This window comes from Neurospora crassa, linkage group I, assembly GCF_000182925.2.
Source record: "Neurospora crassa OR74A linkage group I, whole genome shotgun sequence".
Lineage (NCBI taxonomy): Eukaryota > Fungi > Ascomycota > Sordariomycetes > Sordariales > Sordariaceae > Neurospora > Neurospora crassa.
The window spans coordinates 4,934,388-4,959,636 of record NC_026501.1 but is presented as its reverse complement, the minus strand read 5'-3'; the positions used below and the strand labels follow the sequence as shown (position 1 = coordinate 4,959,636).

Sequence of the window (25,249 nt, the reverse complement as noted above, 5' to 3'; positions counted from 1 at the left end):
CCTCCACAATCCGCCTCCCTCGCAAGCCGACTGCTCACTGGGACTCAGGTAGGTAGCCCAGGCTTCATCCGAATAAGTCTGTGCCGTGGAATCGTTGTAGAAGTCCCATCCCAGGCGTGGTTTGAAACGAAGCAAGACCAAGAGCAGGGCAGGCCCGGTCCTGCCAACTGCCTCTGCGAAAACGCAGTCCCTGAAGTGTACACACGCGCACGGCGACTGGGCAGGATCTGCACCCCTTGTCCCAAAAGTTCGCTGGCGCGCCTGTTTACACGGACACGTGAAAACCCCCTGTCCATGATGGCTGCTTGGAGCAGTCACCGCCTAATCTCTGTGTCCATTGACGATACGTGCTTGCATCTTCATGTACATTACCTGACGACCTGTTTCAGGTTGAGCGAACTTCTACCGAGTATACTATCAAGGTGTCTTTTACTCCACAGCTGACATACAACTAGGTATAGCCCGAAGTACAGCTGGCATTATAGGAGAAATTCAGCTCGTCGGATAGTATAGCCTAAACCGCCGCAGAACACTGAGGGGACCAAGCAATTTCAGACAAGATAGGCGAAGTTGCACAAGGTGATCCGATGCCAAATCCAGAAACCGTTGATCATGATGTGACACTAAACATTCCACAATTAGGCGTGCTAACCACAGTAGTCATGTACATAAGACTGAGAGAAACGCCCCGCAACCGCTTGACAAAATGATTTCCCCTTTCCATCCAAAAAATCGCAAGATGCCATAGAGCTCCAGAAACGCCTAAAAAAAGGAAGGAATGTCCATGCGCTTGTTGAAATATTAATGTGATGTTTAGCATAGCGTGTCGTGGTTCCGTGAGGGCATGTGATCGATGACATCCTCCACTGCTCCATATCCTGAAAGCTCCCTTTTGGCCTCAACGGACTCTGCTGCCGTCCATCGGGCAGCAAGTGATGGTCCGTCAGAAAGTCAATTCTTTAACATTTGATTCCCTCCCAAAATGCTCGACGCACATCCGGTATGATCGCAAACGTCAAAATAACGCTAGCCTAGAGCATGATGGCGAAACCAGCAAAGAGACTGCCGAAGATAAGGGTTGCGCTAATCGACTCCAGCAAATGGGGAGCAGCGTTCTTTTTGTGGCCGCCATTGTTGCTCGAATCCGCAGCATCGCTGCTACCACCGGCAAGGCCGTTGTAGACGCCAGTGCCTGTGCTGGAAGCGGTTGGGCTCGCGGTAGCAGAAGCAGTCGACGTCGTGGTCGCGTTGGATCTCTTGGGGTTCTTAGCACCGCATGGGTGGTCCTCGGCGCAGGCGGCCTGCGCAAGGTTGTCGCCCATGTTGTCATGAATACATTCCTGAACCCACTCGACGCAGGTGTGGTAAGGAATTGTCAAAGTGTACTCAGTCAAGTTGGGAGTCTGGCCGTTGCCGCAAACGCAGGCATATTCAAGGGTGTCCTGATTCAGAGATTAGCAACTTTACAAGAGATAGGCCATTCGGCTTCAAGGAGAGCCTTTTCATTCACATACAGCATCGCAAAGGTTTTTGTCGACAGGACCAAGATCCTCCTGCTGGCAAATAAGGGGGCAGCTGGCCAATTCGTTCAGGCACCAGTTTTCTGATTGTCCGGTTAGTCTGTGTTTACCGGTAACGCTCCGATAGACGACTTGATTGGTACGTACGCTTTGTGCCCATGTCGATGTTGCTTGTGTTGACCCAGTAATCGGCGGAGACAAGGGTCAAGGAGCTGGCAAGAGCCAGGAGAGTAGTGCTGTATGCAACCATTATGAAAGATTGGACTTCAATTATCGTGTACCGGTGGATGAGTGGATGGATTGATTATGTTCGTTCACTGTGTACAAACTAATAGTGAGTAATCATGCATCGCCATGGAACATCTTGGTGTAACAGAGAAACTGGAGTTTGATGATGGCGTTGTCTGGGAGCTCTATGAGATGAATGGACATGCCATTCAGCACCGAAAACTCAAGGCAACTGCTCAGATCTAGAGGAAACCAAGGCTTACTTACAGAAAAGTCGGAATGTACGAGGGAGCACGCGCAACGACAACGACGGTGGAGTGAAATAACGGTAAGTATTTCGACGGTCCTGAACTGGACTTGAGGAGATGCGAACGGAAACGAGAGCAAGGGGTCAGGCAGGTGAAAAGACCAGAGCGAGTGACAGCACCACTTGAAGACTTTAAGAGATCAGGAGAATATCCTAGAAGCAGGCGACAGTCCCAAGGGATCGGGAAGGAAACGACCAGACTATGGGGGAGATGAGAGGAAATCACTGGGGCAGTGGAGATAGAGGAAGGAGCGGAGAGAAAGCGTGGAGGACGAGGAGGAAAGGGAAAAGGAGGCTAGGGTACCCTAGCAGGCCAAGCATCAAATTCAACTGACGGATTTTGATGGCAAGATGGTTCTGGATGGATCATCAACGCCCGTGGCTGCTCCCGAGGCCCAGAACCCACTATTCGAGCTCTAAATGCCGAACAGCTCACGTCCGTTGGTTGATAGGCTTAGATGGTTCCATCCCTGGAGTGTTGCATCGCGTCGACGGTAGCGAGCTTTCTGAGCAGGGATGAACATGTCACCCTACTCCACAAGCTGGCCCGGACTTTCGCACCGCCCGGTTTGTCCAATCGCAGCCAGTCAATTCCGCCGCTCGGATGCTGGATACCCATTTCTCGTGTGATGGGGATGGACTTTTGATCGATAGCTTTGATGGATACGGACTGCTGGAACCTTCACGGACGTCTTGTTACGTTCGGATGAACCTGGTGCTCTGTTCTTGGACACATTGTGCTCTTCCAGTCATATAGAGGCTGGCATGAATTGTTATGTTTGTTTGACATGAGCATAGGCATCCGAGAGACTTGGGACGAACACCATAGGCAAGAGCAAGAGAACCCATGATATTGCCGTCTTAAATCTACCCTGCTTCAAACCAAGTGGTAATACCGTCCAGATGCTTATCGTGTATTTTTTTCATCTTCGAAATGACCGGGACCGGGGTAGCCAGCATTAACATCACGCATCCCCGTCCCGATAAGGTTTACGGCGATTGACGCTTCCTTCTGGAGGTGCACAACTGCATCGACTGGCATGCACTGAGCGGCGGCCGGTTTCCATGCTTGCATTTGCTGATGATTGCTGCTGTGCACTGTCGATCCGCAATTATTCTCCCGGATGAAACATTTCGGTCAACAAGCTGTTGACAACAACACCGGATTCCGGGCATAAAAACACCGGACAGCGGTGGTCCCACACATGAAAGTTTGTCTCTTGCAACCTACACATGTCTTGTTGACAATAATGGTCTGCCTGCGTCTTGATCGTCTTGTCCCCTGTGGAGTGTTCAGAGAATGGTAAAAGCGGCAAGCAACTCTGCTATCGCAGCCATCGGACGCAACTGGCCCGTTATGGGTAGGTTGCATTCCTGAATGCATAATGCATAGAGGTACCTCTATCTATATGAACTTTTGTTAAGAGGGGAGGGAAGACCGACTCGACTGACTGCTCGGAGGCAACTACATCGATATCATTCATACGAGATCATAACATGAAGTTTGTCCGAGTGATCTGAGTGAATTGAACACTTGTGGACTGGAAATCAAACCCCGACTCGAACGGGGACAACACGGAATTGCCTTCGAGGACATCGAACCCCACGTCTCTCCCGACTGATACATACCTTTTTCACACGGCACACTCGGGACACCTGATTTGCAAACTTGTAAAGAAGCGCAGACCGACGGAACAGTTTTTTGATGTGCACCTGACGGTAGGATTTCAACGGTTGTGCGTATCTGCATCGACCTCGTATTTGCTGTAGTGACGAGGCAACAAGGAATTCAATGGCAAAAAGCGGAGAATGGCGGGGGTCCTCATTCATATCAGCCGCTCACAAAACACCTTTCCGCATTTTATCTCGTTTTTGGCCCTTCAACATTTGGTCATTCACCTTCCTTCCCTTTTTGCTTTTGTTGAGGTGTTTTCGTATCGGTATTCCCGCCTGCATGTACATAGTACATACAGCCGACTCTCCACCGGAGCCCGAGAGGTCCGCCTCAGTTCCAAAATACGGCAACGGCTGGATTTGCTGGGTCAGACAAGTCTCAGGGCTATTGAGACTTTGATACTTCAACATTTCAATTGTAAACTGGTCTGACTGCATATGACCCTCAGCAGTTCCTCCCCCACAGCCAAAAGTCATAGTCATTACTCCGCGCTATGAACAGTGCATTGGGAACGTGGGGGCGAATGGATCTCTCGACTATATTACATAAAGCAGCAGAACCTCGACTTAGATCGATGATCTACCCCATAATCCTATCCGTACACTACTAAGATGCTATTCCACGTTTTAAGCACACCATTGCACTATATCTTCTGCCCATTCACGGGGTCGATCAGCAAGCAAGCAGGCAAAAAGCGGCTGAGGATTTTTGTTTTTTTTTCCTTCTTGGTTGCCCAAGTAGTGTACGCCCGTGAGCCGGGAAACGTCAAGAACTTTGGACACGTCGGCTGAGACCAACAGTGAATCTGGATTTTTGGACAAAGCAAACTGGCCCAGAGCCGACTGCGAGATTGGCCTACTGTGGATAGCTTCTCGGCGGATCGAAATCCTGGGTTTAGAAGGCGATACTGCGAGTGGTAGCTACATTGCAGGGGGAAGAGAAGAGGCCAAACCCATTTTCCATCATTTGACCCGGAATCACAGCGAACTCCAGAAACTCTAACTATCTCAGACGTCCAAAGGTCAAACAGAGCAATGCCGATCTTGAAGACATATTGTATGAAACGTAGAACGGATCCAGCCGCTTTGCATTGTTGCGACACGTCTCTCCACGCCCTAGTGTAGCGTCAGTTCATCTGATTGTTTTGCTCACGAGAGTCTCGGTTCTCGGGCATCCTGTCCCCATCCAGCCAATAAGCCAAGACGTCCATGTCTCGTTCACTTTCATCACCGTCATCATCGTCATCATCGTCATCGTCGTCATCGTCGTCATCGTCGTCATCGTAACCAGGCCATTACCCTTGATCTGGTCAGGAATTATTCATATTACCATTGCCTCATCGTCGAAACTGGTAAAGTTCGTTCATCGTCTCTTGCGCATTTTTCTCTCATTTTTTTTTTCTTTTTTTTTCTTTTATCGTCGGTATCCTTACGAGAAGAGAAACTCCTTCAAAACAGGAGATCCAGAGAATTCTGGGTTGAGTAAAATGCAGCTGTTGTTTTTTTTTAAAGGGGGTTAGTAACGTATCCCTAGAGCTCTGAGGCGAACTGTTAAAGGAAGTCAGGTCATCTTGGAATGCGTACGTACTTTAAGAAATACTGTAGTCCGGCCCTCCTTTTTTCGAGAAATTTGGGCTGGAACCTGTGTAAGATGCTCTTGGGAGGTATTAGAGGTACAGCCGCCTCAAAGTTCGGAAAAGTCTGGACGAGACGTTTCCTGAGACTGTCGAACTCGGAATATCGTTTCCTTATGTTTATTCGCGAGCCCTATAAGAGACAAGTTGCTGAGGGTTAGTCAAAATCTCCAACTCCAAGGTGCAAAAAAGTTACCAAGAAACTGTACGCACATTCAACGTCTCAACCTTGATATTCCAAACCACGAACGCCCCAATATTAGCCGTCCCCCCATTCACCAGTATATAATCGACAATATCCACCTTCTTCGCCCAGCACGCCCGGTTGCGGTCCCGTCCATACACGTTCGCCCCGTCTGGCCCGTCGTCGTGCTCGTTATCCTGCAGCGTGATGGCCCCCGGTAGCAGATCGCTTTCCGCTGAGACGCTTGACATTGTCCTTGCATGTCGCGTTCTCCCCTGGCTGTGCGTGGTGTGTCCGTGTGCCCAGTAGGGCGGCGACGTCACTGATGGAGAGGTTACTAGCTCGGAGCTGGCATCATCTTGGTAGGAGCCGTCCGCGGAACTAGTGCCTAGGGCGTTGTCTGAAGAACGTTCGTCGTCATTGTTGGAATATAATGGTTGCGCTTGCGGTGGGCACGCGCCGGTGGTTGGTTTCGTCGACGGTGTCGCGGGTCGTGGAGGTAGGTCGTTTCCGTTTTCTGTTACTTCTTCCCCTTCGGTTCTGCCGTTAAGAGCGAGCTCCCGCTGCTCCTCCTGCTGTGGTTCATGTTGTGGTTCCGTGTCTGACGCCATTCAAGCCATCATCCGCGCAGGGCAGTTGTATGAGGTGTGCTGGTGTTTGCGCCCAAGGTCGGTTGAATCAAGGGCGATCCTGGATGTTACTTGCTTTGAATGCGCTTCCGCTGGAACGACGTCGTCGAATTGAAGAGTGATGGAAGATTGTGGTAGGTCGTGAATCCCGAACGGTTCGAATTGTCGCGATTGGGTTGGTATACTTGACAGCCTAAAGATAATCAGTAGCCGGAAGTACGAGGAGTATACGGTCGAGGATTAATCGGCAGTGAGTTCGGATGAGAGATTGAAGAGGTAAACTAGATACGAAGTTGAAATGAATGCGATAATCAAGGCGAGAGAGCAGGATCAAGGACAGATTGCCGAACAGCAACAAATTCCTGCCCGTCACATCAATGTTCGTCATAACGCATCCCCACTAAAAAGAACGATAGCAGCTTATCTAGCACATCGGCCTCTGTGGCGGTAACCAATCAGAAGTACCGGTTGCGTCTGGAACAAGAACGGTAGATTCCTCGCCAACAGTGAACAAGCTTTGTGTAAAGAAAGGACATGTCCATTCATCAATCGTTACATCGTCATCTAGTAAATACTTTATCCATCTGTACCTGCTTCACGTGTACTTTAGCTCAGGAAACATAACTGCCTGAAACCCAATCCAAGACTAACGAATATTGAAAAGCACATCCAACCCAAAATTAACCATGGCATTACACCCACTACATCCCGTCCCATGTCATCATTTCCTATCCTCATCGTCGCCCATTCCTTTTTAAACTAAGCAACCGTCTAAGCCCTCCACCACCACTAGTGATAGGCTTCTCCTCCATCCCCATCACCATTCCCATCTCCATCCCCATCTCCGTCCGCGTCTCCTCCCGCTGCCTAGACTCTAACGTCTGCACCTGCCCCGGGCTCGACGTACGCTCCTCCCCAACCATCGCATTCATCTCCGGATCGTGATCGTGGTCATGATCCTCGCCCTCATACTCATACGACAACTTGGGCACCAGCAGGCGGTACGGCACCGTGCTGCCTCCCGGATCGCGCGGGCTGATCTCCACGTTGAGGGTGACTTCCAGTGCGCCGTCGGCCATGATTCGAGGTATGGCGTCTCCGCGCTTTATGGTTCTTGTGTCACCGCCTGTTGTTCTGGAACGGAACATACTGCCGCCACTACGAGGTGAGGGTTGAGAAGGTGCAAAGTCCCGTTCTGGTAAGGAGGCGGATGTTGCTTGGGACTGGAATATGCCCATGTCCATGCCCGTGGGACCACCCCGGCCGGTGTTACTGAAACCGGTCATTGGTGAAGAGGGATACTCGCCACCGGTACTAACTCCACGATTGTGATCAGAGACCGGTTTGGCCGTAAAGTAACTCTCGTCACCGGCAACAAACTCGTCACCACCAGTACCAGCGGGCACGGGGGGAGTAGGATAATATTCACCCCCTCCACCGCGCAAGCCCACACGAGCAGACATGCCATCGCGAATGCCACCGCGGATCTTAGGGATGTTATACTCATCCCCAACATGGGCATAGTCATCGTAAACAGCCTGTTCAGCGTCCGATTCCGGAACCCAAGTCCCGTTAATGCCCTCATCGCCCACACGCGGCCGCTGGGAGCTGTTGCTGTCACGTCGGCGGAAGAAGTCGCCGACTTTACCGCTTATGGAGGAGCCCGAGAGGGTCCTCTTCAACAACCCGGGGGGCTTTCCTGCTGCCGCTGGGCTTCCGCGGCCGCCAGGGACGACTTGATCAGCGCTTGCGCTTGGTCCGCGGCGGGAAAGAGTGCGGAGCAACGCGTTGGAGATGGGCGGGCGGGTTCGGTCGCGCACGCTGTCGGGGCCACGGTATGTGGGGCCGGATTGGCTTCGTGTTTTGGAAAGTGAGAGGCGACGTAAAAGGCTGGGTCCGTTGGAAGGTAGTCCGTAAGCGTTGATGCCAATTACAGACTGGCCGGGTGTGGAGTCTGGTGTGTTCCCGGGGTTATACAGCCGAATTGAGCACCAGTTGCGGTGTGGAAGCAGATGCTTGTTGTTGCGTGGCTTGCCATCGACACCTTGCTGGAACATTGGGATCATGTCTTCGTCCGTGTCTCGGTCGAAATGATGCACCTTGTTACGTTTGTTGAGCACGTCGGCCAACATATCTGAAGGCGGAGCGTTGACGATGGCGGAGGAGATGACGTTTGGCATGTACCTGAAGTCCTTGTCCTTCGGGATGTTGAGCTTGGGGTTCGAGTAAAATTGCCCGATGGCTGCCAAGTGGACGTCACCGCTGTACAAGATGGTCAGCTTCAGGACGCTCACGGAGAGTGCTGGTTTTGCGGTGGACAATCGGTGCTTACCTGAGGATAGTAACTCTGACGGACTTGTCAGCTGCCAGGTCCTGTAGATCTTCGATCACAATTGCCCGCTCCTCCTTATGGTTTTTGGCTGTCCAGTGGTCGTCCAAATCATCCAGGACTTCAACGCCTCCATCGAAATGGTTCAGGAGGTTTTTGAAAAGGCCGGCTCTTCCAAGAGCCTTGACAGGATCCATCAGACGAGAGGTCAAGCTAACAAAAATTGGTGTTAGTGAAACAAGATCGCATGTCGTGAAGATCAGAGCAATGCTTACATATTTTCCAGCCAGACCAGCCTCGGGTAAGCGACCGGCACACCAAGAAGGACCAGCAGATGCTCTACCTTCCCATTTTCGATTTCACCATAACACCGGTCCATAATTCTCTTCCATGTATTTTCTCTAATGACTTCCTCTCGCGTTCGCTCAGTCCGTGCGTCAACCGCCAGTAGTGCAACCTTTGCGCCCAAGAACATAAACATACTTCGACTGACCTCCTGGATGTACGGGCCCGGTTTTTCACCTAAGATCCAGCTTGGCTCGGATTTCTCTGTTTCATCCACCACGCTCTGATGCTGGAACAGCATATAGTACTTGAAAGCAACATTGCCAAGTCCCGAGAACACGGGGGACTCCATGAAATGATGGGGATACGAGCCAAAGCCGTCAAAGATGTCGTGGTCATCATACATGTTGACCATGGGGATTTGTGAGGCTGCCATGCCAAACAAACCCTGCGAAAACCACATGGCGTATCGCTCCAGGTAGAAGCGCTCTAGCTCGTCCTGCATCTCCGCGCTGAAAGGAATGTTATGCTTGTGCGATGGGTCCTTGATTAACAGCCATTCCTTGAAGAGCTGTGTCTCTTGCATGCACTTGTCGTTGTAGATTTGGTCACCACCACCGATCATCACATGGAACGGTTGGCTCTGGTGAGTGTTGAGCACGTCGCGCCACATAGGGTCGGGGCCGCTGAACTGGTTAGGATCGACGCTCAAGCTAAAACCGTTGCAGCTGTGGAACATTATGTTCATTGCCTGTCCTTTGGCTGGGACCCAAAAACCCGTCGCCGGTCCCCTGTTGATCCGATAAGCGATGCGTTGTTGTTTTTCGCGGAGTTCGACTTCGATATTAAATCGCCAGAAAGTGTATCCTCGCTCAGCGTGAAGTCGGAAACCTCGGACGTCTTTGTACTTTCCTACTTTCTCACCATCAATCCTGGCGCGTTTCTTTCGGGCGTTGAACGAGCCGGGCGGGTCAGTTACGCCGGTCGGAAGAGACTCTGGCGCGCTTCTCGACTTTTCGAATAATCCGTTGTCGGTCTCATCCCGGGAAAGATCCTTGCCTTCGTCCAGATGGTCGACCGGTCTGACATAGAGAGTCTCGCCCTTGCGTCCTAATTTAGGATGGCCTGCGATGGGGTCAACATACTCTGCTGCCAAAGGCTCATCACCATGTATAATTTTCGGCGGAGGGGGTAAGAGTTCCACCGGTTGAGCAAATAGCCTCAGTGTTGGGGCAATATCGTATGATGAATCGGCGTCTGATGTGACGATCATGACTGAACCGCGCCATATCTCTTTCTCTAACACAGCCCCGGGTTTGGGGGAGCGGGTGGCCACACGGTCATGCCGGATACCGCAAAACCGTAGAAGAGGGCCACATTTGAGGTAGAGTGGCGGCTTGAATCTCGTGGGAGCTTCACAAAAAGGGGTGAGTTAGTGACTAGAAGCCGTTCATAGCACGCCATTACAAAGGGGAAAGAAAGAAAGAAAGAAAAGAAAGGAAAGGGACGATGCCAATCACTAGGTCACAAGGCTACTTGTGATGTTACTGTTATTTCGCGAACAAGTCAGGGAGCGATTACATACCATAAGTGTCATCATACTCCCCATCAAAAGCTTCACCTCTCCTTGGCCGCAGTCCCCCGGTACCTCGTCTCCGAAACTGGGGTGCGCCCTTATCTCCTACAGGCGATACATTCCCCAGGTCAAGAAGCGGGCCGCCAAGAGTACCGACTGTGCCATTCTTCCACTCTTCTAGGTATTTTGTTGGTTGAAACTTGCCCTGCCCGGGTTCGAGGTCGTCCCGCGCATGGTACATAATATTAGAGATATGATGGCCAGGCTCAGCATCATCGCGGTCGCGTCTAAGATCTCTCCCTTGGTCGTCACGTCTAACATCTCTTCGTGCCTGGTGCTGGTGTCGGTGCTGGTAGTTAGGTGGGTGAGGATGGTTAGGCCCGCGCATGGGCATCCTTTCGGTTGTAGCCTGTGGGGTTTCGGCAGGAATGATGGGACTTTCGACGGGAGGTTGGGGGTCGGGCTCGGTCTGAACTTGGATTTGTCGCTCCGTAGGTGTTGTATACTGCCGGGGTTGCTGGACGGGGGCACGACCAAGCATTTTGTCCGCCTTTCTCTGGCTCGCTACTCTGACTGGCTCTGCGCTCGCTCCAATAGTGATATTGCCGAACTGCTGACTTTGGTCATCCTTGACAGCCCTTTCGACTGTATCCTCAACTGGTTGATGATCTCGAACCTCTGCTGACTCCAGGGCCTCCTGCTTTTCTTGGCTTTGCCTTGGCCATGGCTCTGCTACCGGCTTCTTCACCATCTTCCTTGGTGCGGGCATGGGGCCCAAGGCTTCATTGATATCATTGGGCAGCTTGGCCTCCTGATTAGCTGCTCTCTCGCGGAAACTGAGGTTGCGCTGTGGCAGATTAGAAGTCCTGACGGCCGCGTTCATTGGAATCCGTGGGTCAGGCACCCGAGTTCTAACAACTCGCCCACCGTTTGCTCCATACGTTCGCCCTTCTTCGGGAGGATTCTGCGAGAGAGGTCCCTTTGCAGCCGCCGAACCTTGGTCAGGTCTGGTTGAAGTCGTCGAACTTACCGGCATAGTCTGTGAGGGTTGATCCTGACGTTGAAAAGCGAGCGCGACCTGTTGAATCTGGACAGGAACTTGCGGCGATATCGTCTTTACTTCGGTCTGTTCATATGCCGAGTTCTCTGGCGCACCTTTTCGTGTTGGGCCGTCGGTGGCTTCGGCTTGTGGAGTAGGTCCTTCCCCTGATTCTTCTTTTGCTATGCTGTCCAGGGTCAGCTGGAGCCTCTGAAGTGGTGAGCGGTCGTCTGCGAACATTCTCTGTCGGGTTGCTGGCTGGCTCGCTGACGAGCGCCTAGTACTCCTCTGTAGAGGCTGGTCAAGACCAGAAACCCTGCGTCGGTGGCTGTTTGCTCCCGCAGATGGTGGCATGTTTGCCGAACGCGTCGATCCGTTAACGATACGCTGTGGTCGCCAGCTCGTGCTCGCATCACTCGTGTCCCGAGATACTTGCTGTTCACCGGCCGAGGTTTGATTGTGGGGAAATTCAGCTGAGCCCACGTCTTGGGTCAAGGGGGATGATCCCGGAGAGGAATTCAAGTACGAATTTTGTTGTTCAGCCATGGCAGCGGGATATCTGTAACTCATGGGAGGTCCTGTGGGAGCCTCCGGGACGGCAGGCGGCGGTGGGCCAGTATCGAGTGCATAGTCTAAGTCATAGTCTTGATTTTGGCTCCGACGGCGAAGGCGCTTTTCTAGTAAGTCGGGCGGATACTGGTTGCCCGTAGCGTATGGCACTGGTGCTGGAGGAGGCGCAGGTCCGTGGCCCATAAAGCTGGGAGTGGTCGGCGATGCGAAAGGGCTGGAATTTGAGTCAGTTTGAACTTCCGACCTTGTAGTCTGGACAGAATTGCGATCCGGTCTTTGGCGGTTCTGCGAGTGGGTATCGAAGGACTGGCGAGAGTCGGATGGGGTTGTCGGCGTCACATCGCCAGACATGCGCCGACTCCTAGCCACTGTAGCTAGTGGTGGGAGCTGGCCCCAGTACGGAGCCGACATTTTGACGTGTTTGTTGTCCGTTTCGTGACTAGTTGGTGAAAAGCTGATTGTGTGTTACGGTCCCCGTAAGCTGACTGAAGGACGACCACCCGAGGCTGGCTGACCTCGATGCCAGGGCACGACTGGAGGCTGGTAACTATCACGAGCGCGCGGTTGGTGAAACAGCGAGACTAGCCATAACTAGCAGCCAATGTTGAGCAGACACATGCGCTTTGGCAGCGAGTCCAATGTAGGTACCCTCCAGTTTGTTGAGCGGCTGCTGTGCAGTATGTAGTGTGTCGAAGTCGTCTAGAAGATCTTTACAGCAGCATGGAATCTGCCCCGGGAATGCAGTTGTCAATGTCTTTCAGCGGCCCCACTGAAGAACTTGGAGACGAGGCAAGGAAAAGATCAGCTTGAGTGTCAATGTCAGGACGGGGATCCTTATTGAGATGGCAAGTATATGTACCGGAGACCGAGGGACCTGGAGGACTCAGCTTGGAAGAGCTTGGGCGGAGCTGACGAGGTTGCTTTTGGGCGCGAATTTCTTTCCAAGGAAGCTCTCGCGATAGTGGGAGCTCTGTGTGTGTATATTGTACCTGTGTACCTCGACAAATTTGTTGATCAAGGGCAGGACTGAGGTACATACTATCTCAGCTAGAAAGGTTCAGGCAAGCCAGTCACAATTTGGCACCGGTCGTGAATTGGGCTCGATGGGCTCTCGGTCAGGTTGCTCAATGCCATGCCATGCCATGCCCTGCCATGCCCTGCCCTGGACAACTGACTTGAGCTGAATGGCTGCTCGCTGCTCGCTGCATACCTGCAGACTGCAGTGCAGTGCCTTTTGCTGCAGCAGGGCGGAATTCGGGATCGGACAGTCGGATAGAAATCCAGTCGAAATCCAACCTCCAGCGCAAACCAAATCACGTTGCAGTCTGCCGTCCCATTCTTCTGGGCGGGATAATGGTGCCTGCCATCCCGTCCCCAAGCACACGGTCATTTATTCTTTACGCATCGATCTCCAAGTTGAGATGAAGCCGGCTTGATTGCAACTTCCATCTGTCGTTTGTGATAAGCGGGTTTGCGGGGACTGAAACTGCAACTTCCTTGTCGCAAAGAAGGGCAGTCCCGAGAAACGAGAAAGGCGGATCCTGTCCGCCAGACCTTGGTTTAAGCGCCGCTAGACTTTTTTGAGCAAGGTCAAGAGGTTGGCCGTCAAGGTCAGGGAGTGAGACTGGTGCTTTAGACCCGACCCGCGCTGGCCGTGAGGTAACCCAAACACAGACAGCGCGGGCATGGATAGCCGATAGTGAGCGGCCGTTGCCCTAAATCAAGAGTTGCCGTCTTGTGCTTCACAGCAACATACCGAATTTCAAAATGCCGGTGGCTGGCACCTCGTTACCGGGCGAGGAGACATCAGATTTCCGACGATGTTTGTCTCGGGAGAGAGATATTGTATCTGCCAATGTGCAAGGCCTACTAGAGGTACAGCAGGCCGTTGCTGGTGCAAGAAGGATCTCGATGGCCAATCATTTTCATGTCTTCTGCTCCGGGATTGATCTCTACCCGACGTTATCAAGTTCAACCACTGCATCGAAGGTCGTGTCTCGCTATTGTTCCCATTCTGCAGGACTGAATTGATCACTCAAGAGAAACCGAAAGGAACTTGCTATGCTGCTCGACTGCCCGCACAAAGACATCGTTGAGCATCTAACGACGGAACGTGGCCCTACAGAGTCAGCACTGACCTGTACAGTGCCCGGAGTGTTGTGGTATGTAATCAGGTTGTCCCAGGAGAGTGGTGGCCGGGGTACTTGTCTTATACATGACGCTTAAGAGCCGTACCACTGGGTAACCAGAGGTACCTACCTTTACGGCTCCATGATACTGGTACAAGCGCCGCGTTGCTTAGTAGAAGATTGCTTGAGGTTACTAGAGGCAAAACAAAGAAGTAGGTAGGTAGGTAGGTATAGTGGTTCACATCGATACAGCCCACCATCTTGCCTTCAGTCTCCCTTTACACGACTTTGAGTTGTCTGTGGTTGTTTGGCCGGGTTCGGTGACCTGCCCGTTGGCGTTGGCGTAAAGCCTCTTCGATTCTTTGACAATGCCGAACGAGTACCAAGGGAGCAACACCATCATAGAAGCCATTCATCCTTATTGAGGTGAGAAAGCGGAAAGGCCCAACCCATACGCAAACGCCTCGTTTCACAAACATGTTTCGAAGCCACGTTGTTTTCCGCAGGCAACGTGAAGACCGTCCACCTCTACCGCCATGCATGATATGGGAGGCGTCAATGGAAATGCTGTCGTCGTTACCATCTGTGTCGGAACCAAAGGCTGAGATATGCACAGTATACTAAATTTTCCCCAAGATACCATCGATGATAGTGGGAATTTTTGAGCATAGATGATCTTCAAAGTTTCGTCTTGTCTCGCATGGCGAATACGGCTGGAATGTCGGTTGAAGACAAGACGAAACCCGGAAGATGGGACGTTTGACAGTGCACTAGGTACGGAACATTACCGAAACCCCATCCCTGAGCAGCGCCTTGAACATGGAAAACTGAGCAAAGGTAAATCTCGGTGATCGTTCCAACAAGACAAGGTATGATTGGTATAAAGACGGTTCTATGGTGTCGAGGGGTGTAAATCAACATCTTGTAACGGCGCAGAATACATGTGGAATGCTGACACTGCTCCTGCCCCATGGGGGCCCGGGCCCCCCTTACAAGGGGCCCCTAGAGTCTCGGCCCCACCAGAACTGCCGCCTCATTCAGGGTCCATACCTCTTGAGGTAGGTAGGTTCCGTCCTTCTCTCTGCCCCTGGAGGTGTTGTTTCTCGCTTGGCAGCTGCCCTGTACCTGCCTACCTACCTAGGTACCAACCGGTTCCAGCCTGTTGCCCGGGCCACTTGCGCAGCCCGTCTGTGTGCATTACCCCTGCGCTGTGGCGGGATGGTTTTCAACTAGGCCACATCGCCAGATTGCCGAACTGAACTTCCAACAAGTGAATTCTCCATCTTCAAATCAACCCATCTTCCTAATCTTTTTTGTGGTGAGACGGGGAAACTGTGCCGCCTTTTTCATTCCCAGCCTATACAGGATTGCTCAGTGGGCCTATCTGATTCTCGACCGCTGCTACGGTCGCGACTGGGCTTCGTCCTGTATGCTGTGCCCTCTCCCTCCTTGATTCCGTTGCTTATGCAATAAATAGCTGTCTGACCAGTTCCGCGCGAAGCCTCCATGTCCGTTCGACAGGGACGAGCTTTCGATTCGACCTTCCAGTCTCTTCTCAGTCGCCGGGAGCCGATGCCGTCTTCGTAACATCATTCTGATTATTGGCCAACACCGTTGCTATCCCTGGCGCTACTATTCTGCCATATTTGAGATCGAATAAGACACTGTTCTGCTTGTCTCTATATACCTACACGAGCCGGTCGTACAAATTCGTCTTTGGTGCTCGACACCGCAACCAACTGAAAACACTTACACAACCTTGCGCATCCCCTGCGAAGTAGACCGACCTTGGGCCGCTCCAGATCATTTACCCGAACTCAGCTATGAAGCTCTCGGCTATCGCAACGCCGCTGGGCTTGGCCGCTCTGGCTATAGCGTCCAATGTCCTCCCCCGCGACTTCGATTCGAACGATTACTATGTTCTTCATCTCGATGCCCGAACGTCACCTACTGAAGTTGCCAGGAGCCTAGGATTGTCTCATGAGGGGCCCCTTGGTGAACTCCAGGATCACCATCTCTTTGTTGGGAGGAAAGCCGAGCACGATATCGTCAAGAGAGAATTGACGGAGCGCCGGCGCCGAAAACGATCATTAGGCGACGAGCCCCATGTTCTGGATAGTGTTCTCTTTTCAGAGAAGCAAATTTTGCGGAAACCTTGGGAGAAGCGCATGGTCCCCCGACCAGTAGGACCCTCTAGAAGGGGTCTCTTTTCCGATCAAGAGGTTGACTGGGCAGTCAAGAAGCAAAACGAAGTTATCGGGAATTTGGGCATCAGAGATCCCATATTCAAGGAGCAGTGGCATCTTTTCAACACTGTCCAGACTGGGCACGACGTGAATGTTACCGGGCTTTGGCTCGAAGGCGTCACTGGAAAAAACGCCACCGTCGCCATTGTCGACGATGGCTTGGATATGGAAACCGATGACTTGAAAGACAACTACTATGCCCAAGGGTCATGGGACTTTAACGACAAGGGTCCTGATCCAAAGCCCCGATTAAGCGACGATAAACACGGAACTCGCTGTGCCGGTGAAGTTTCGGCCGGGAAGAACAAAGCCTGCGGTGTGGGAGTAGCATATGACTCCAGGATTGCCGGCCTGCGTATCTTGTCAAAGCTGATATCTGACGCTGATGAAGCCGTTGCTATGAACTACGACTTTCAGCACAATCAGATTTATTCGTGCTCCTGGGGACCCCCTGATGACGGGCAGAGTATGGATGCTCCCGGAATTCTCATCAAGAGGGCTATGCTCAATGCCGTCCAGAAGGGCCGTGGTGGGCTGGGCTCAATCTATGTCTTTGCCAGCGGCAATGGTGCAGGAAACGGAGATAATTGCAATTTCGATGGCTACACCAACAGCATCTACAGCATCACCGTCGGAGCCGTTGACAGAAACGGCGACCATCCCTATTACTCTGAATCGTGTTCCGCGAATCTGGTCGTGACATACTCCAGCGGCGGTGGTGATTCGATCCACACGACTGACGTTGGGAATGCTTGTTCTGATACTCACGGTGGTACCTCAGCTGCCGCTCCGCTCGCAGCTGGTATCTTTGCTCTTGTTCTGCAGGTTCGCCCAGATCTCTCATGGAGAGATATGCAGTATCTTACCGTGAACACTGCTGTTCCTATCAACCTTGACAGCGGCGAGTGGCAGACGACTGCTATTGGCAAACAATTCAGCCATATGTATGGCTACGGCAAACTCGACAGCTACGCCATTGTTCAGGCAGCCAAGACCTGGAAGAAGGTGAAGCCTCAGGCCTGGTTCTACTCTCCTTGGATCCATGTCAATAAAGCAATTCCCCAGGGAGACACGGGAGTTGCCGTCAGCTATGAAGTTACGCAGGCAATGCTGGATGAGGCCAACGTCGAGCGCCTGGAACATATTACGGTTACCATGAACATCATGCATACTAGACGAGGAGATCTTAGTGTTGATCTCATCAGCCCTAACAATCTGGTCAGCCATCTTTCGGTCAGCCGGAAGAACGATGAGGCCCGCGCTGGCTATGATGACTGGACATTCATGAGTGTCGTTCACTGGTAAGCGCACGCGTTACCGCAATTATCCGAGGTAATCTTTGCTAACCTGTACATAACCAGGGGTGAAACCGGCGTCGGTAACTGGACAATCATCGTTAAAGACACCCAAATTAACAGTCACGAGGGCGTCTTCACCGATTGGCATCTAAAGCTTTGGGGCGAGAGCAAGGACGCCTCCAAGGCCAAGGTACTCCCGATGCCGACCGAGGAAGACGACAACGACCACGCCGCCATCCCCACGACCACCCTCCCCGCTACCACGACCACCCTACCACCTCAACCCATCGCCACCGACACCAAGCCCAGCACCGTGTCCGACCATCCCAACCGCCCCGTCAACTCGAAACCAACTCCCACCGACGCCCCCAACCCCTCGCCCACCTCTGACGAACAAACCTCGGAGACCACCACTCCTGCAAACAGCACCTGGCTGCCCTCCTTCCTGCCCACATTCGGCAAGTCAGCCGCCACCATGGTCTGGGTCTACGGCTCCGCCGCCCTTATCGGTGTCTTCTGCATCAGTCTGGCTGTCTACTTCTGGCTTGCCCGGCGCAAGCGCCTGCGCAACAACCCGCGTGGCGACTACGAGTTCGAGCTGCTGGACGAGGAGGAGGCCGAGGGTCTGGCCGGCGGCGGCAGCAGTGCTGAGAAGCGCAGGGCTGGCGCTGGCGGCTTGGCGGGAGGCAAAAGAACGCGCGGTGGTGAGTTGTATGATGCGTTTGCTGGCGGTAGTGATGATGAGGATGCTGATGATGGGGTTTATCGTGATCGGGTTGATGAGGTTGGCAGCGGCAGTGGGAGCGGTAGTGAACGTGCGAGTGGAAGTGGTTCTGGTTCTGGTTCGGCTGGCAATGGAGGCAGGCAGGCAAGAGCTTTGAGATCGGATAGTGATGATGAAAGTGGACATCATGTTGTGGGGGATGATGATGATGATGATGATGAGAGTGATAACGACGATGGTGGGCATGGGTCGAGGCCATTGCGGCGATAAAGTGTCTTGTGTCTTTCGGCGGTAGTTATAGAGAGGGGATCTCATAAAGTCAATAGTCATGAGTTGAGTTAGGCGTGCGTACCTTTACCATTCTTCTTCGAAGTTATGAAAAAGACTTCAATGGCGAATATAGAGCACTATGGTACTTCTTTTGCTTGCGCGCGTCTTTGGCTTACAATTTGTATCGTGCTGAGCTCGACTGTGTCCCTTCTTGAGCTTGGTGGCATGGTTGCCGCTGACGATTGATATCACCGAAACACACATTTGATATTATCCTACGGAGCATCATGATGATTTTACCTTGCTCAGTCGTAGGCCAACCGCTAATAGGAGCCGTCAATGAGTTTAACGATAATATGCTTGCGTGCTATCGCAGCACACCTAATAGTAATGCAATGCCAATACATAACCGATCCTGCGTAGTAGCTATTCATTAGAAAAATACACATCATCCCCTTCTCGTCACACGGCCAGTCCTACGGTGGAGTTCTTTGTCACCATTCTACGGAACAGGCGGAGAGTCCAGCAGAGCCTTGTATGTAACAGAGCTCAAGAGCCATTGGGTCCCGGCACCGAATGCCAGTCCATATCATTCCAATTCGGTGGTGATAAACCTCCGCTGTAGTCCGGGCCTCCCCTATGTGCACCGACCCCAGCACCAGCACCAGCACCCTGCTGATCTCTCTCGTTGTCATGGTGGAGATATTCATGGCTATCCGCCCACTCTTCCTCGTCAGTCGTAGTATCCTCTTCCTTGGTTTTTGCCGCCTCCTTAGCCTTCTATGCCGGGAGGACGACCCCCTCCTTCTCCATCTCCATCACGTACTGCTCCCACACCGACATGACATCACCGTAGAATTCAATATGCGCGTCCGCCAGCCCGCTGAACTGGCGCTTGAACTCGACGCGCTTGATCCAGTCGAAGCTCTCCACCTCGCGGCTGACCTGCTCCGCGAAGCTCTCCGACTCGTTGCGCGCCACCTCCACCTCGCGAGTGAGCTCTTCGATACGAAGCTCGAGCTTGCGCTGCCGGTCGCGGCGCGCCTGCTCATGGTCCACGCCGCGGACATCTTCGATTTTGGAGCGGATGAAGCCGCCCGCACCGCTCATGAGCGCCGAGCCGGCGCCGTAGCTCTGGCCTGACGCTAGCATGTCGCGGTCCGTCCTGCTCTTGTTGAGGTACTCGGTCAGCTGCTCATAGTCGAGCTGCTTCTGCTCGCGCGCCTTGAGTAGGTTCTTGAGGGTGCCGCTGTATGCCACCATGTCCCGTAGCGAGCCAAGGTAGTCCTGATCAGTATGGTCTTTGAGCTTCTTGAGCCCGGATGCGGTGTCTTCCACCGAAGCGGCAAAGGCACGCACAGCTGTCTCGACTCCGGGCTCCAAGGTAATGAGCTTTTGGAACTGCTCGGCTAGGTCCTTGAGGTCCGACTCAATATCGGCTTCCCGGCGGGCCACCCGCGCCACTACCTTTTCAATATGGTTGAGGTCTTCGTCCAGCTTGTCGCTCTTCTCCTTGATCTCGATAAACCGCCGGTCGGGCTTGTGCACTTTTGTGAATGCATTCATGAAGCTGTCCGCAAACGTATCAAACACACCGCCGCCACCGCCCGCTGCAGCACTTCCACCGAGAGTCGAATCACCGATCCCGCCGGGCGACGCTAGCGATCCCCGGACCGACCGGCTGCGCATGGTAGCATTCCAGTCGGGGCTCTCCAGGAAGGCATGGAGAATGTCGGCTTTCCGCAGTATCGGATGAAGGGCCAGACGAGCCAGGAACCGCTGCAACGAGTATGCTCGCCTCGCGGTGAAGTCAGTGCCGAACCTGTCGCCCCGCACATATTCCATTCGCTGCTTGTCCGGCAGCGGAGGGACGGCGCAAGCCTGGTAGTCACGGCATAGGACCTTGTAGAGAAAAACGAAATCGGTGAACCGTCGTCGTACTGTGGTTTTGGGTTTCTGGAAGGAAGGAAAAGTGGTCTATAGGAATGACAAAAAAAGAAGGGTATGTTAGCCTTGTGGAAATCCATGATAGGAGGAGCTTTAGCTTGTAGAAGCCCGAGATGGCAGTGACCCAAGGCCAATATCGTATTGTGTAGAGAAACAGCACGTACATTTGTCGTGATTAGATAGGATACATAGGCATCTTTGGTGCCATCGTTCTCCTTGTGCGGGTCAGACACAGTGCAGTCGAGGATCTCGCCGCCGCTGTGGTCAAGCTCGTCGTGTTCCATACCGGCGGCGTTGTCGCCTGGCCTTCCGTCGTCTGGTCCGCTTCTTGCGTACTCCGGACTGCTGTTGGACTCGTGATGGACCTGCGCGGTCGAGGCTGCCGACTCTGCGTTCTGCTCACTATGCCACGAAATGTTGGAGAAGTTGTCCTGGTCAATGACCGCCATATCGATGGCCTTTTACCAAATGCTAACGACGCCGCTGCGCCACTATATATGCCCGCTTGTCTGCTCGGCTTTTGCTGGAAGGCAACTGGTTTGGCAACTTGGTTGCAGGCCGGTACTGAACGGTCGTCTGAACGTAGGAATGTGCTTGCTAGTCGCCCAGGAAGGGAGTGCGGTTCAAGATTGCTCAGAGGCAGATATGGTATAAACAAATGCGCGTCTCATAGACTTGGTTCGGGTAATGTCTCTATGTATTGCTCAAAACTAAAATCTCAAGAGTCCGTCGGTCAGCGCAGCGTGTTGGTGTAGAGTGGGAAGGGAATATGGTTGTCTCTCGCAGACGGTGGGATTGACGTATGGCATGGCGGGGAAAGAGCCAAGCATGGAGGCCAACTGCAAGTTGGAGGCGGCCTATCCCCAGTTGGTGCTGCAAGTACGTTCTGAGGGGAGGGTACCACTGGATCGCAGCGTGTCAAGGACTTTACTTCATTAAAAAAACAAAACAAAAGATGCCCAGTATACTCCTAATGGTGAGCATTTCGATATACACAGTGGATTACAGTGATTCTGGAAATCTAGCCTAGATTTATGACGGTGAATAGATACAAGGAAAATGCTGGTGTTGACGCTGGTACTTGGATGTATAACATCTCGTAGGCATCTTGCTATGACGCTCGAATGTAGAGGAAACCCTGCGAGTACATCTACGGGGCCTACCTGTTTCGGTGATGCCGCCCTTGCGTCCCGTGTTTCTAACCCGTCCATGGATTTGGAAATACCTCTATCGAATCTGGAGTACCGGTACTCAAGTTATGCATCTTTGACATCTTGGCGACATCCCTTGAAGTGATATGCCATTTCACTTGATCGCCCTGAGCGCCCCTACTCGCCAGTATGGACCTGGGCGCCGGTAGTTGTTCTACAGTACAGCTAGAGTGTTACATTTTGTCTTTGTCCGCATTCACAACGCTGGTCATCTCATGATTTGTGGGGTGCAATCGCTTGCTGTTTCTACTTGGTTGAGATGCGTTCCTGTGTCTAGTATATGTTATATCATGATCTATGCATGCTGTCCAGAATGAGTGAAAAAGTAGCGAACCATGTGACATGAATGCAACAAAAACCCTTGATTCATCCATCGTCGCGGTTCGCCGGTGCCTGTTCCATGCCTAACCATACAAAGCCTACACCGTCCCGAACCGTAGGGCTGCTTAATACCCGCAACCAAAACATCCAACAAAGGAGAATTTCAAGGTCCCATGGACGTCGAAGTGAATTCGAATTGCCGGCACCCGCTTAAACTCCTCCCAAAAACTTTCCTCGTTCACATTTTGCTTACTTCTCCGTAGTCTTCTCTGACTTCTGCTCCCCCGCTTGCTCAACACGGGCTGCTGTGAGGGCCTCCTGCTCGGCATCTACCGCCTCGCTAACTTGGGCCTTCTCAATACCGTCAGCCTTGGCCTGGATGTGCCTCTCATGATCCTCGTCAATGTCCTCCGTATCTCTCGGCGTAGCAAAGCCAGTCTTCTGATTCTCCTGATCTTGCTGAAGTTCTTCGTCGATCAGCTCTTGCTGCTCTTTTAGTACCTCAAGTCGTTGCTTATTCGTGGCGGCGCCCTCCGCGTTGTGAACCTCAAGCTCAATCTCATGGAACAATTCCTCGGGGATCGAGGACAGAACGCCTGTTAGAGCCTCAATTTGGCTGGAAACTTCGCCATCGGTCTGGCCATACATGTAGGCATTGCTAAGCACCAACAAAGTGGAAGGAACACCTTCACGAAGTCTGAGATCCAGCCAAGTCTGGAGATCCTCTCTTAACCTGGCAGGTGACACACCGTAGCTTTTAATGCCACGGCTGGCGCACGCGACTTGGAGTTCAGCGACCGACAAGGTCTCGATGCCCTCGTAGCTGATGGCACGGTCGTCTCTCTTGATTTGCCTCATGCGGTGGCGGAGCTGGTAGCGAAGCATCATATCGGTGCCGAAGGTGTTGAGGTTCAGGTAGCGGCACATGGACACGAGCTGCGGCCTGGACAGGTTGTCGAGGGTCAAGTCATCCTTGAAGATCTTGCAGACCTTGATCACGTCCTGAGCAGTGGGCTTCTCGCCGGTAGACCGGACCTTGCGGAAGAAGTTGCTGAACTCCTCCTTTTGCGCCGTAACCTGCGTCAACGGGAGACCGGTTTCCTTCATAGTCTTGCGCAGGAAGTCGCTAACCTCCTTCCGGGTAGCCCGAAGCGTGGACGCCTTCTTGTCCTTGGATTTCTGTTCCTCGTAAGTGCTGGGAAGCATGTTGGGGAACAGCTTAAGCGCAACAGGGAGAAGCAATTCGGCGAATGGCACAATGACGAACATGGAAAAGGGAACCAGGCGACCCAAGTCCTGAACAGTTCTCCGGAGTTGGCGGTTCTCTCGCCTAGTCAGTTCGTAACCTGCCGCCATCTTGATCGCAAGCCGTGAACTGATCCTGACCTCGGCAGCCAGCAGTTTGGTTCCATCCCAGTAGTGTTGTGCCTCCTTCTTGATCTTTTGTTTCAGGGTCAACTTGGGCTCCTCCTTCTTTCCTTCGCTCTTTTCAGCGCCGGCCTGCTTCTGTTCCGCAAGTTGGCTTTGAGACGCTTCAGTCCCGGCCAAGGCCTCAGTCGTTTTCTTAGTCACCTCCTGCACCTCGCCAGCGATGGTCTTGCTCTTAACAGGAAGCGTCGCGGCTTCTCTGGGAAGAGGTTTCTTAGCTTCCTCCGCGTTGAAGCCAGGCGGGGGTCCGGCCGGCGGCCCCGATCCATGAGTGCTGGTTCCAGATGTGGTAATTGGACGGACGGGAAAAACAAGGGCAGAAGTCTGGTTGTTAAGCATGATGTGCCGCGAATTGCGCGCAAGAAGCGTCGACGCGGCTAGAAGACCTTGCCTCGGTAGAGCAACGCCTGGTGAATGCGATTCAGATTAGCAGGCGTCCAATGACAACGGCGCAAAAAGCGCGTAGTCGGGCAAAGTCTTACCGGCACCCAGAAATGGGTTCACGACCAAGGCCCTACGGGCGACTGTAGATGAGGCGCTCATTTCTGAGAAGCGGCGTGCTGCGGGTTTTCGAACGAATGTTGTTCACAATGCCAAATACGAGATGCTGCTGGAGTGAAAGAGTATGGCAGACGGGTTTGCTGAGCGAAGCGATATGCGAATGCGATAACGGCGGAGTAAATAATTCGCCCCCTTGACAGTTGCGAAGGGCGGGATGTACAGGTGCTGGAAGAGTTCGGATAAAAGGCGGAATCACGTCGAGAAAAGGAGTGTCGATGGTCTTCTGGTGGTGTAGAATAGACAAGAGTCAAACTAAGTGAGATGTTGTAAAGGGGATGGAGAGATCGAGCAGAATGCAAAAGGGGCGGGACCGGGTTTGTCTGTCAGCAAAGAGAAGGACCTGGAGCGATCGATATTGATGGATTCGGTGACATCAAATTCCAGCCTTTTTCGCGCCTGCATTGCGCTGTCCATGGCTGTCTCGGCCGCTCACCCGCAACCCACCGGTGGGCGGTCAAGCCAACACGAAGGCGGCACGCGCGCGGTGTGGCCGAGCTGGGTAAACGAACTGTGCTCTTCTCCTGAGCGACGGTGTGGGGTCTTCAACATTCTCACTGTGCATGGTATTTCCCCAGCTCAGGAACCTCGAGCTTGGCATTAGACCCCGAATCTCAGTGTGACAAGGGAACAATGACCAACGAGCAGTACATGTAACATGATCCCAGGGAGCTCTTCAGTTGCAAAATCGAATGAGTGCCATAATCAATGCAGAGGGTATCAGAGCATTCAATTGAGCTTACACCCTCAAAGCGAGCTCTCAGTAACTCATTATGTTATCCCTTTTTGTGTTGGCTCCCGGACGCTAGTTCCAGCAGGTACAGTCAACCCCCCTGTTTCTGCAAGTAATCCGGGCAGCCATTTTGGCTTGCACTACAAGGTGATTTTGCATATGGAGGGTAGGTCCCACACTCTACTATAGTATAGTAAAAGGCTAATAAGGGCGCTGGTGGGGCTCTGATAGCCGATAATAGCTCTGATAAGGGGTGATAAGGGTAACTGAACCTCCTGTCAGAGCCCCTGTAGTTGCAAGTTTGTATGGTGGCGGGCCGGCTGGGCGGCTTGCAATTAGCAGTTAGCAAGTATTCACATAGTAAAATAATCCGGGCACGAGAATCCCTTGCATCACATAGTGGTTTTGC

The 25,249-nt window shown here is 52.7% G+C and overlaps 6 protein-coding genes across 11 annotated transcripts; 1 reads left to right on the top strand and 5 right to left on the bottom strand.

Moving 5' to 3' along the window:
- Positions 1–247: 247 nt before the first annotated feature.
- NCU03222 lies at positions 248–2,374 on the bottom strand. Of its 2 annotated transcripts, XM_011394816.1 has the most exons (4): positions 2,016–2,374; positions 1,668–1,837; positions 1,515–1,603; positions 248–1,442 (listed from the first exon to the last, which is right to left on the bottom strand). In XM_011394816.1, the coding sequence occupies exons 2-4, from the start codon at positions 1,768–1,770 to the stop codon at positions 1,032–1,034; spliced, it is 603 nt and encodes a 200-aa protein (XP_011393118.1). In that variant the 5' UTR covers positions 1,771–1,837; positions 2,016–2,374; the 3' UTR covers positions 248–1,031. The 2 variants fall into 2 exon arrangements, with proteins under 2 accessions (XP_011393118.1, XP_011393117.1); XM_011394815.1 differs by lacking the exon at positions 2,016–2,374 and having other exon boundaries at positions 584–1,442; positions 1,668–1,988.
- A 2,143-nt stretch (positions 2,375–4,517) lies between these two features.
- NCU03221 (PX domain-containing protein) lies at positions 4,518–6,577 on the bottom strand. The gene is made up of 3 exons (XM_960228.3): positions 5,577–6,577; positions 5,318–5,496; positions 4,518–5,222 (listed from the first exon to the last, which is right to left on the bottom strand). Exons 1-3 carry the CDS (start codon positions 6,156–6,158, stop codon positions 5,159–5,161), a joined length of 825 nt encoding a protein of 274 aa, XP_965321.2. The 5' UTR covers positions 6,159–6,577; the 3' UTR covers positions 4,518–5,158.
- A 127-nt stretch (positions 6,578–6,704) lies between these two features.
- Positions 6,705–13,354, bottom strand: NCU03220. 3 transcript variants are annotated; one of them, XM_011394812.1, is made up of 6 exons: positions 12,835–13,354; positions 11,644–12,752; positions 10,376–11,592; positions 8,781–10,203; positions 8,509–8,718; positions 6,705–8,438 (listed from the first exon to the last, which is right to left on the bottom strand). In XM_011394812.1, the coding sequence occupies exons 2-6, from the start codon at positions 12,384–12,386 to the stop codon at positions 6,911–6,913; spliced, it is 5,121 nt and encodes a 1,706-aa protein (XP_011393114.1). In that variant the 5' UTR covers positions 12,387–12,752; positions 12,835–13,354; the 3' UTR covers positions 6,705–6,910. The 3 variants fall into 3 exon arrangements, with proteins under 3 accessions (XP_011393114.1, XP_011393116.1, XP_011393115.1); XM_011394814.1 differs by having other exon boundaries at positions 10,376–11,587; XM_011394813.1 differs by having other exon boundaries at positions 10,376–13,293.
- A 1,999-nt stretch (positions 13,355–15,353) lies between these two features.
- Positions 15,354–18,917, top strand: NCU03219 (Kex2). Of its 3 annotated transcripts, none has more exons than XM_011394810.1 (3): positions 15,354–15,531; positions 15,582–17,651; positions 17,712–18,917. In XM_011394810.1, exons 2-3 carry the CDS (start codon positions 15,928–15,930, stop codon positions 18,640–18,642), a joined length of 2,655 nt encoding a protein of 884 aa, XP_011393112.1. In that variant the 5' UTR covers positions 15,354–15,531; positions 15,582–15,927; the 3' UTR covers positions 18,643–18,917. The 3 variants fall into 3 exon arrangements, with proteins under 3 accessions (XP_011393112.1, XP_011393113.1, XP_011393111.1); XM_011394811.1 differs by having other exon boundaries at positions 15,415–15,531; positions 15,606–17,651; positions 17,712–18,788; XM_011394809.1 differs by having other exon boundaries at positions 15,415–17,651; positions 17,712–18,788.
- NCU03218 (PX domain-containing protein) lies at positions 18,894–21,503 on the bottom strand. The gene is made up of 2 exons (XM_960225.2): positions 20,754–21,503; positions 18,894–20,619 (listed from the first exon to the last, which is right to left on the bottom strand). The coding sequence occupies exons 1-2, from the start codon at positions 21,036–21,038 to the stop codon at positions 19,423–19,425; spliced, it is 1,482 nt and encodes a 493-aa protein (XP_965318.1). The 5' UTR covers positions 21,039–21,503; the 3' UTR covers positions 18,894–19,422.
- Positions 21,504–22,014: 511 nt separating this feature from the next.
- On the bottom strand, positions 22,015–24,555 carry NCU03217 (MRS7 family protein). Its single transcript, XM_960224.2, has 2 exons — positions 24,032–24,555; positions 22,015–23,956 (listed from the first exon to the last, which is right to left on the bottom strand). The coding sequence occupies exons 1-2, from the start codon at positions 24,090–24,092 to the stop codon at positions 22,371–22,373; spliced, it is 1,647 nt and encodes a 548-aa protein (XP_965317.1). The 5' UTR covers positions 24,093–24,555; the 3' UTR covers positions 22,015–22,370.
- Between the last annotated feature and the right edge of the window lie 694 nt (positions 24,556–25,249).

Coding starts and splice junctions, on each gene's coding strand:
- NCU03222 (XM_011394816.1), bottom strand. CDS start 1,770: ATGGTTGCATACAGCACTACTCTCCTGGCTCTTGCCAGCTCCTTGACC. Junction 1,604..1,667: donor CATCGACATGGGCACAAAGC/GTACGTACCAAT, acceptor CCGGACAATCAG/AAAACTGGTGCCTGAACGAA. Junction 1,443..1,514: donor ACAAAAACCTTTGCGATGCT/GTATGTGAATGA, acceptor TCTCTGAATCAG/GACACCCTTGAATATGCCTG.
- NCU03219 (XM_011394810.1), top strand. CDS start 15,928: ATGAAGCTCTCGGCTATCGCAACGCCGCTGGGCTTGGCCGCTCTGGCT. Junction 17,652..17,711: donor TTCATGAGTGTCGTTCACTG/GTAAGCGCACGC, acceptor GTACATAACCAG/GGGTGAAACCGGCGTCGGTA.
- NCU03217 (XM_960224.2), bottom strand. CDS start 24,092: ATGAGCGCCTCATCTACAGTCGCCCGTAGGGCCTTGGTCGTGAACCCA. Junction 23,957..24,031: donor GAACCCATTTCTGGGTGCCG/GTAAGACTTTGC, acceptor CGCATTCACCAG/GCGTTGCTCTACCGAGGCAA.
- NCU03221 (XM_960228.3), bottom strand. CDS start 6,158: ATGGCGTCAGACACGGAACCACAACATGAACCACAGCAGGAGGAGCAG. Junction 5,497..5,576: donor TCAAGGTTGAGACGTTGAAT/GTGCGTACAGTT, acceptor TGTCTCTTATAG/GGCTCGCGAATAAACATAAG. Junction 5,223..5,317: donor GGACTACAGTATTTCTTAAA/GTACGTACGCAT, acceptor AAAAAACAACAG/CTGCATTTTACTCAACCCAG.
- NCU03218 (XM_960225.2), bottom strand. CDS start 21,038: ATGGCGGTCATTGACCAGGACAACTTCTCCAACATTTCGTGGCATAGT. Junction 20,620..20,753: donor CCTATCTAATCACGACAAAT/GTACGTGCTGTT, acceptor TCATTCCTATAG/ACCACTTTTCCTTCCTTCCA.
- NCU03220 (XM_011394813.1), bottom strand. CDS start 12,386: ATGTCGGCTCCGTACTGGGGCCAGCTCCCACCACTAGCTACAGTGGCT. Junction 10,204..10,375: donor GGAGTATGATGACACTTATG/GTATGTAATCGC, acceptor CTTTTTGTGAAG/CTCCCACGAGATTCAAGCCG. Junction 8,439..8,508: donor GTCAGAGTTACTATCCTCAG/GTAAGCACCGAT, acceptor CATCTTGTACAG/CGGTGACGTCCACTTGGCAG.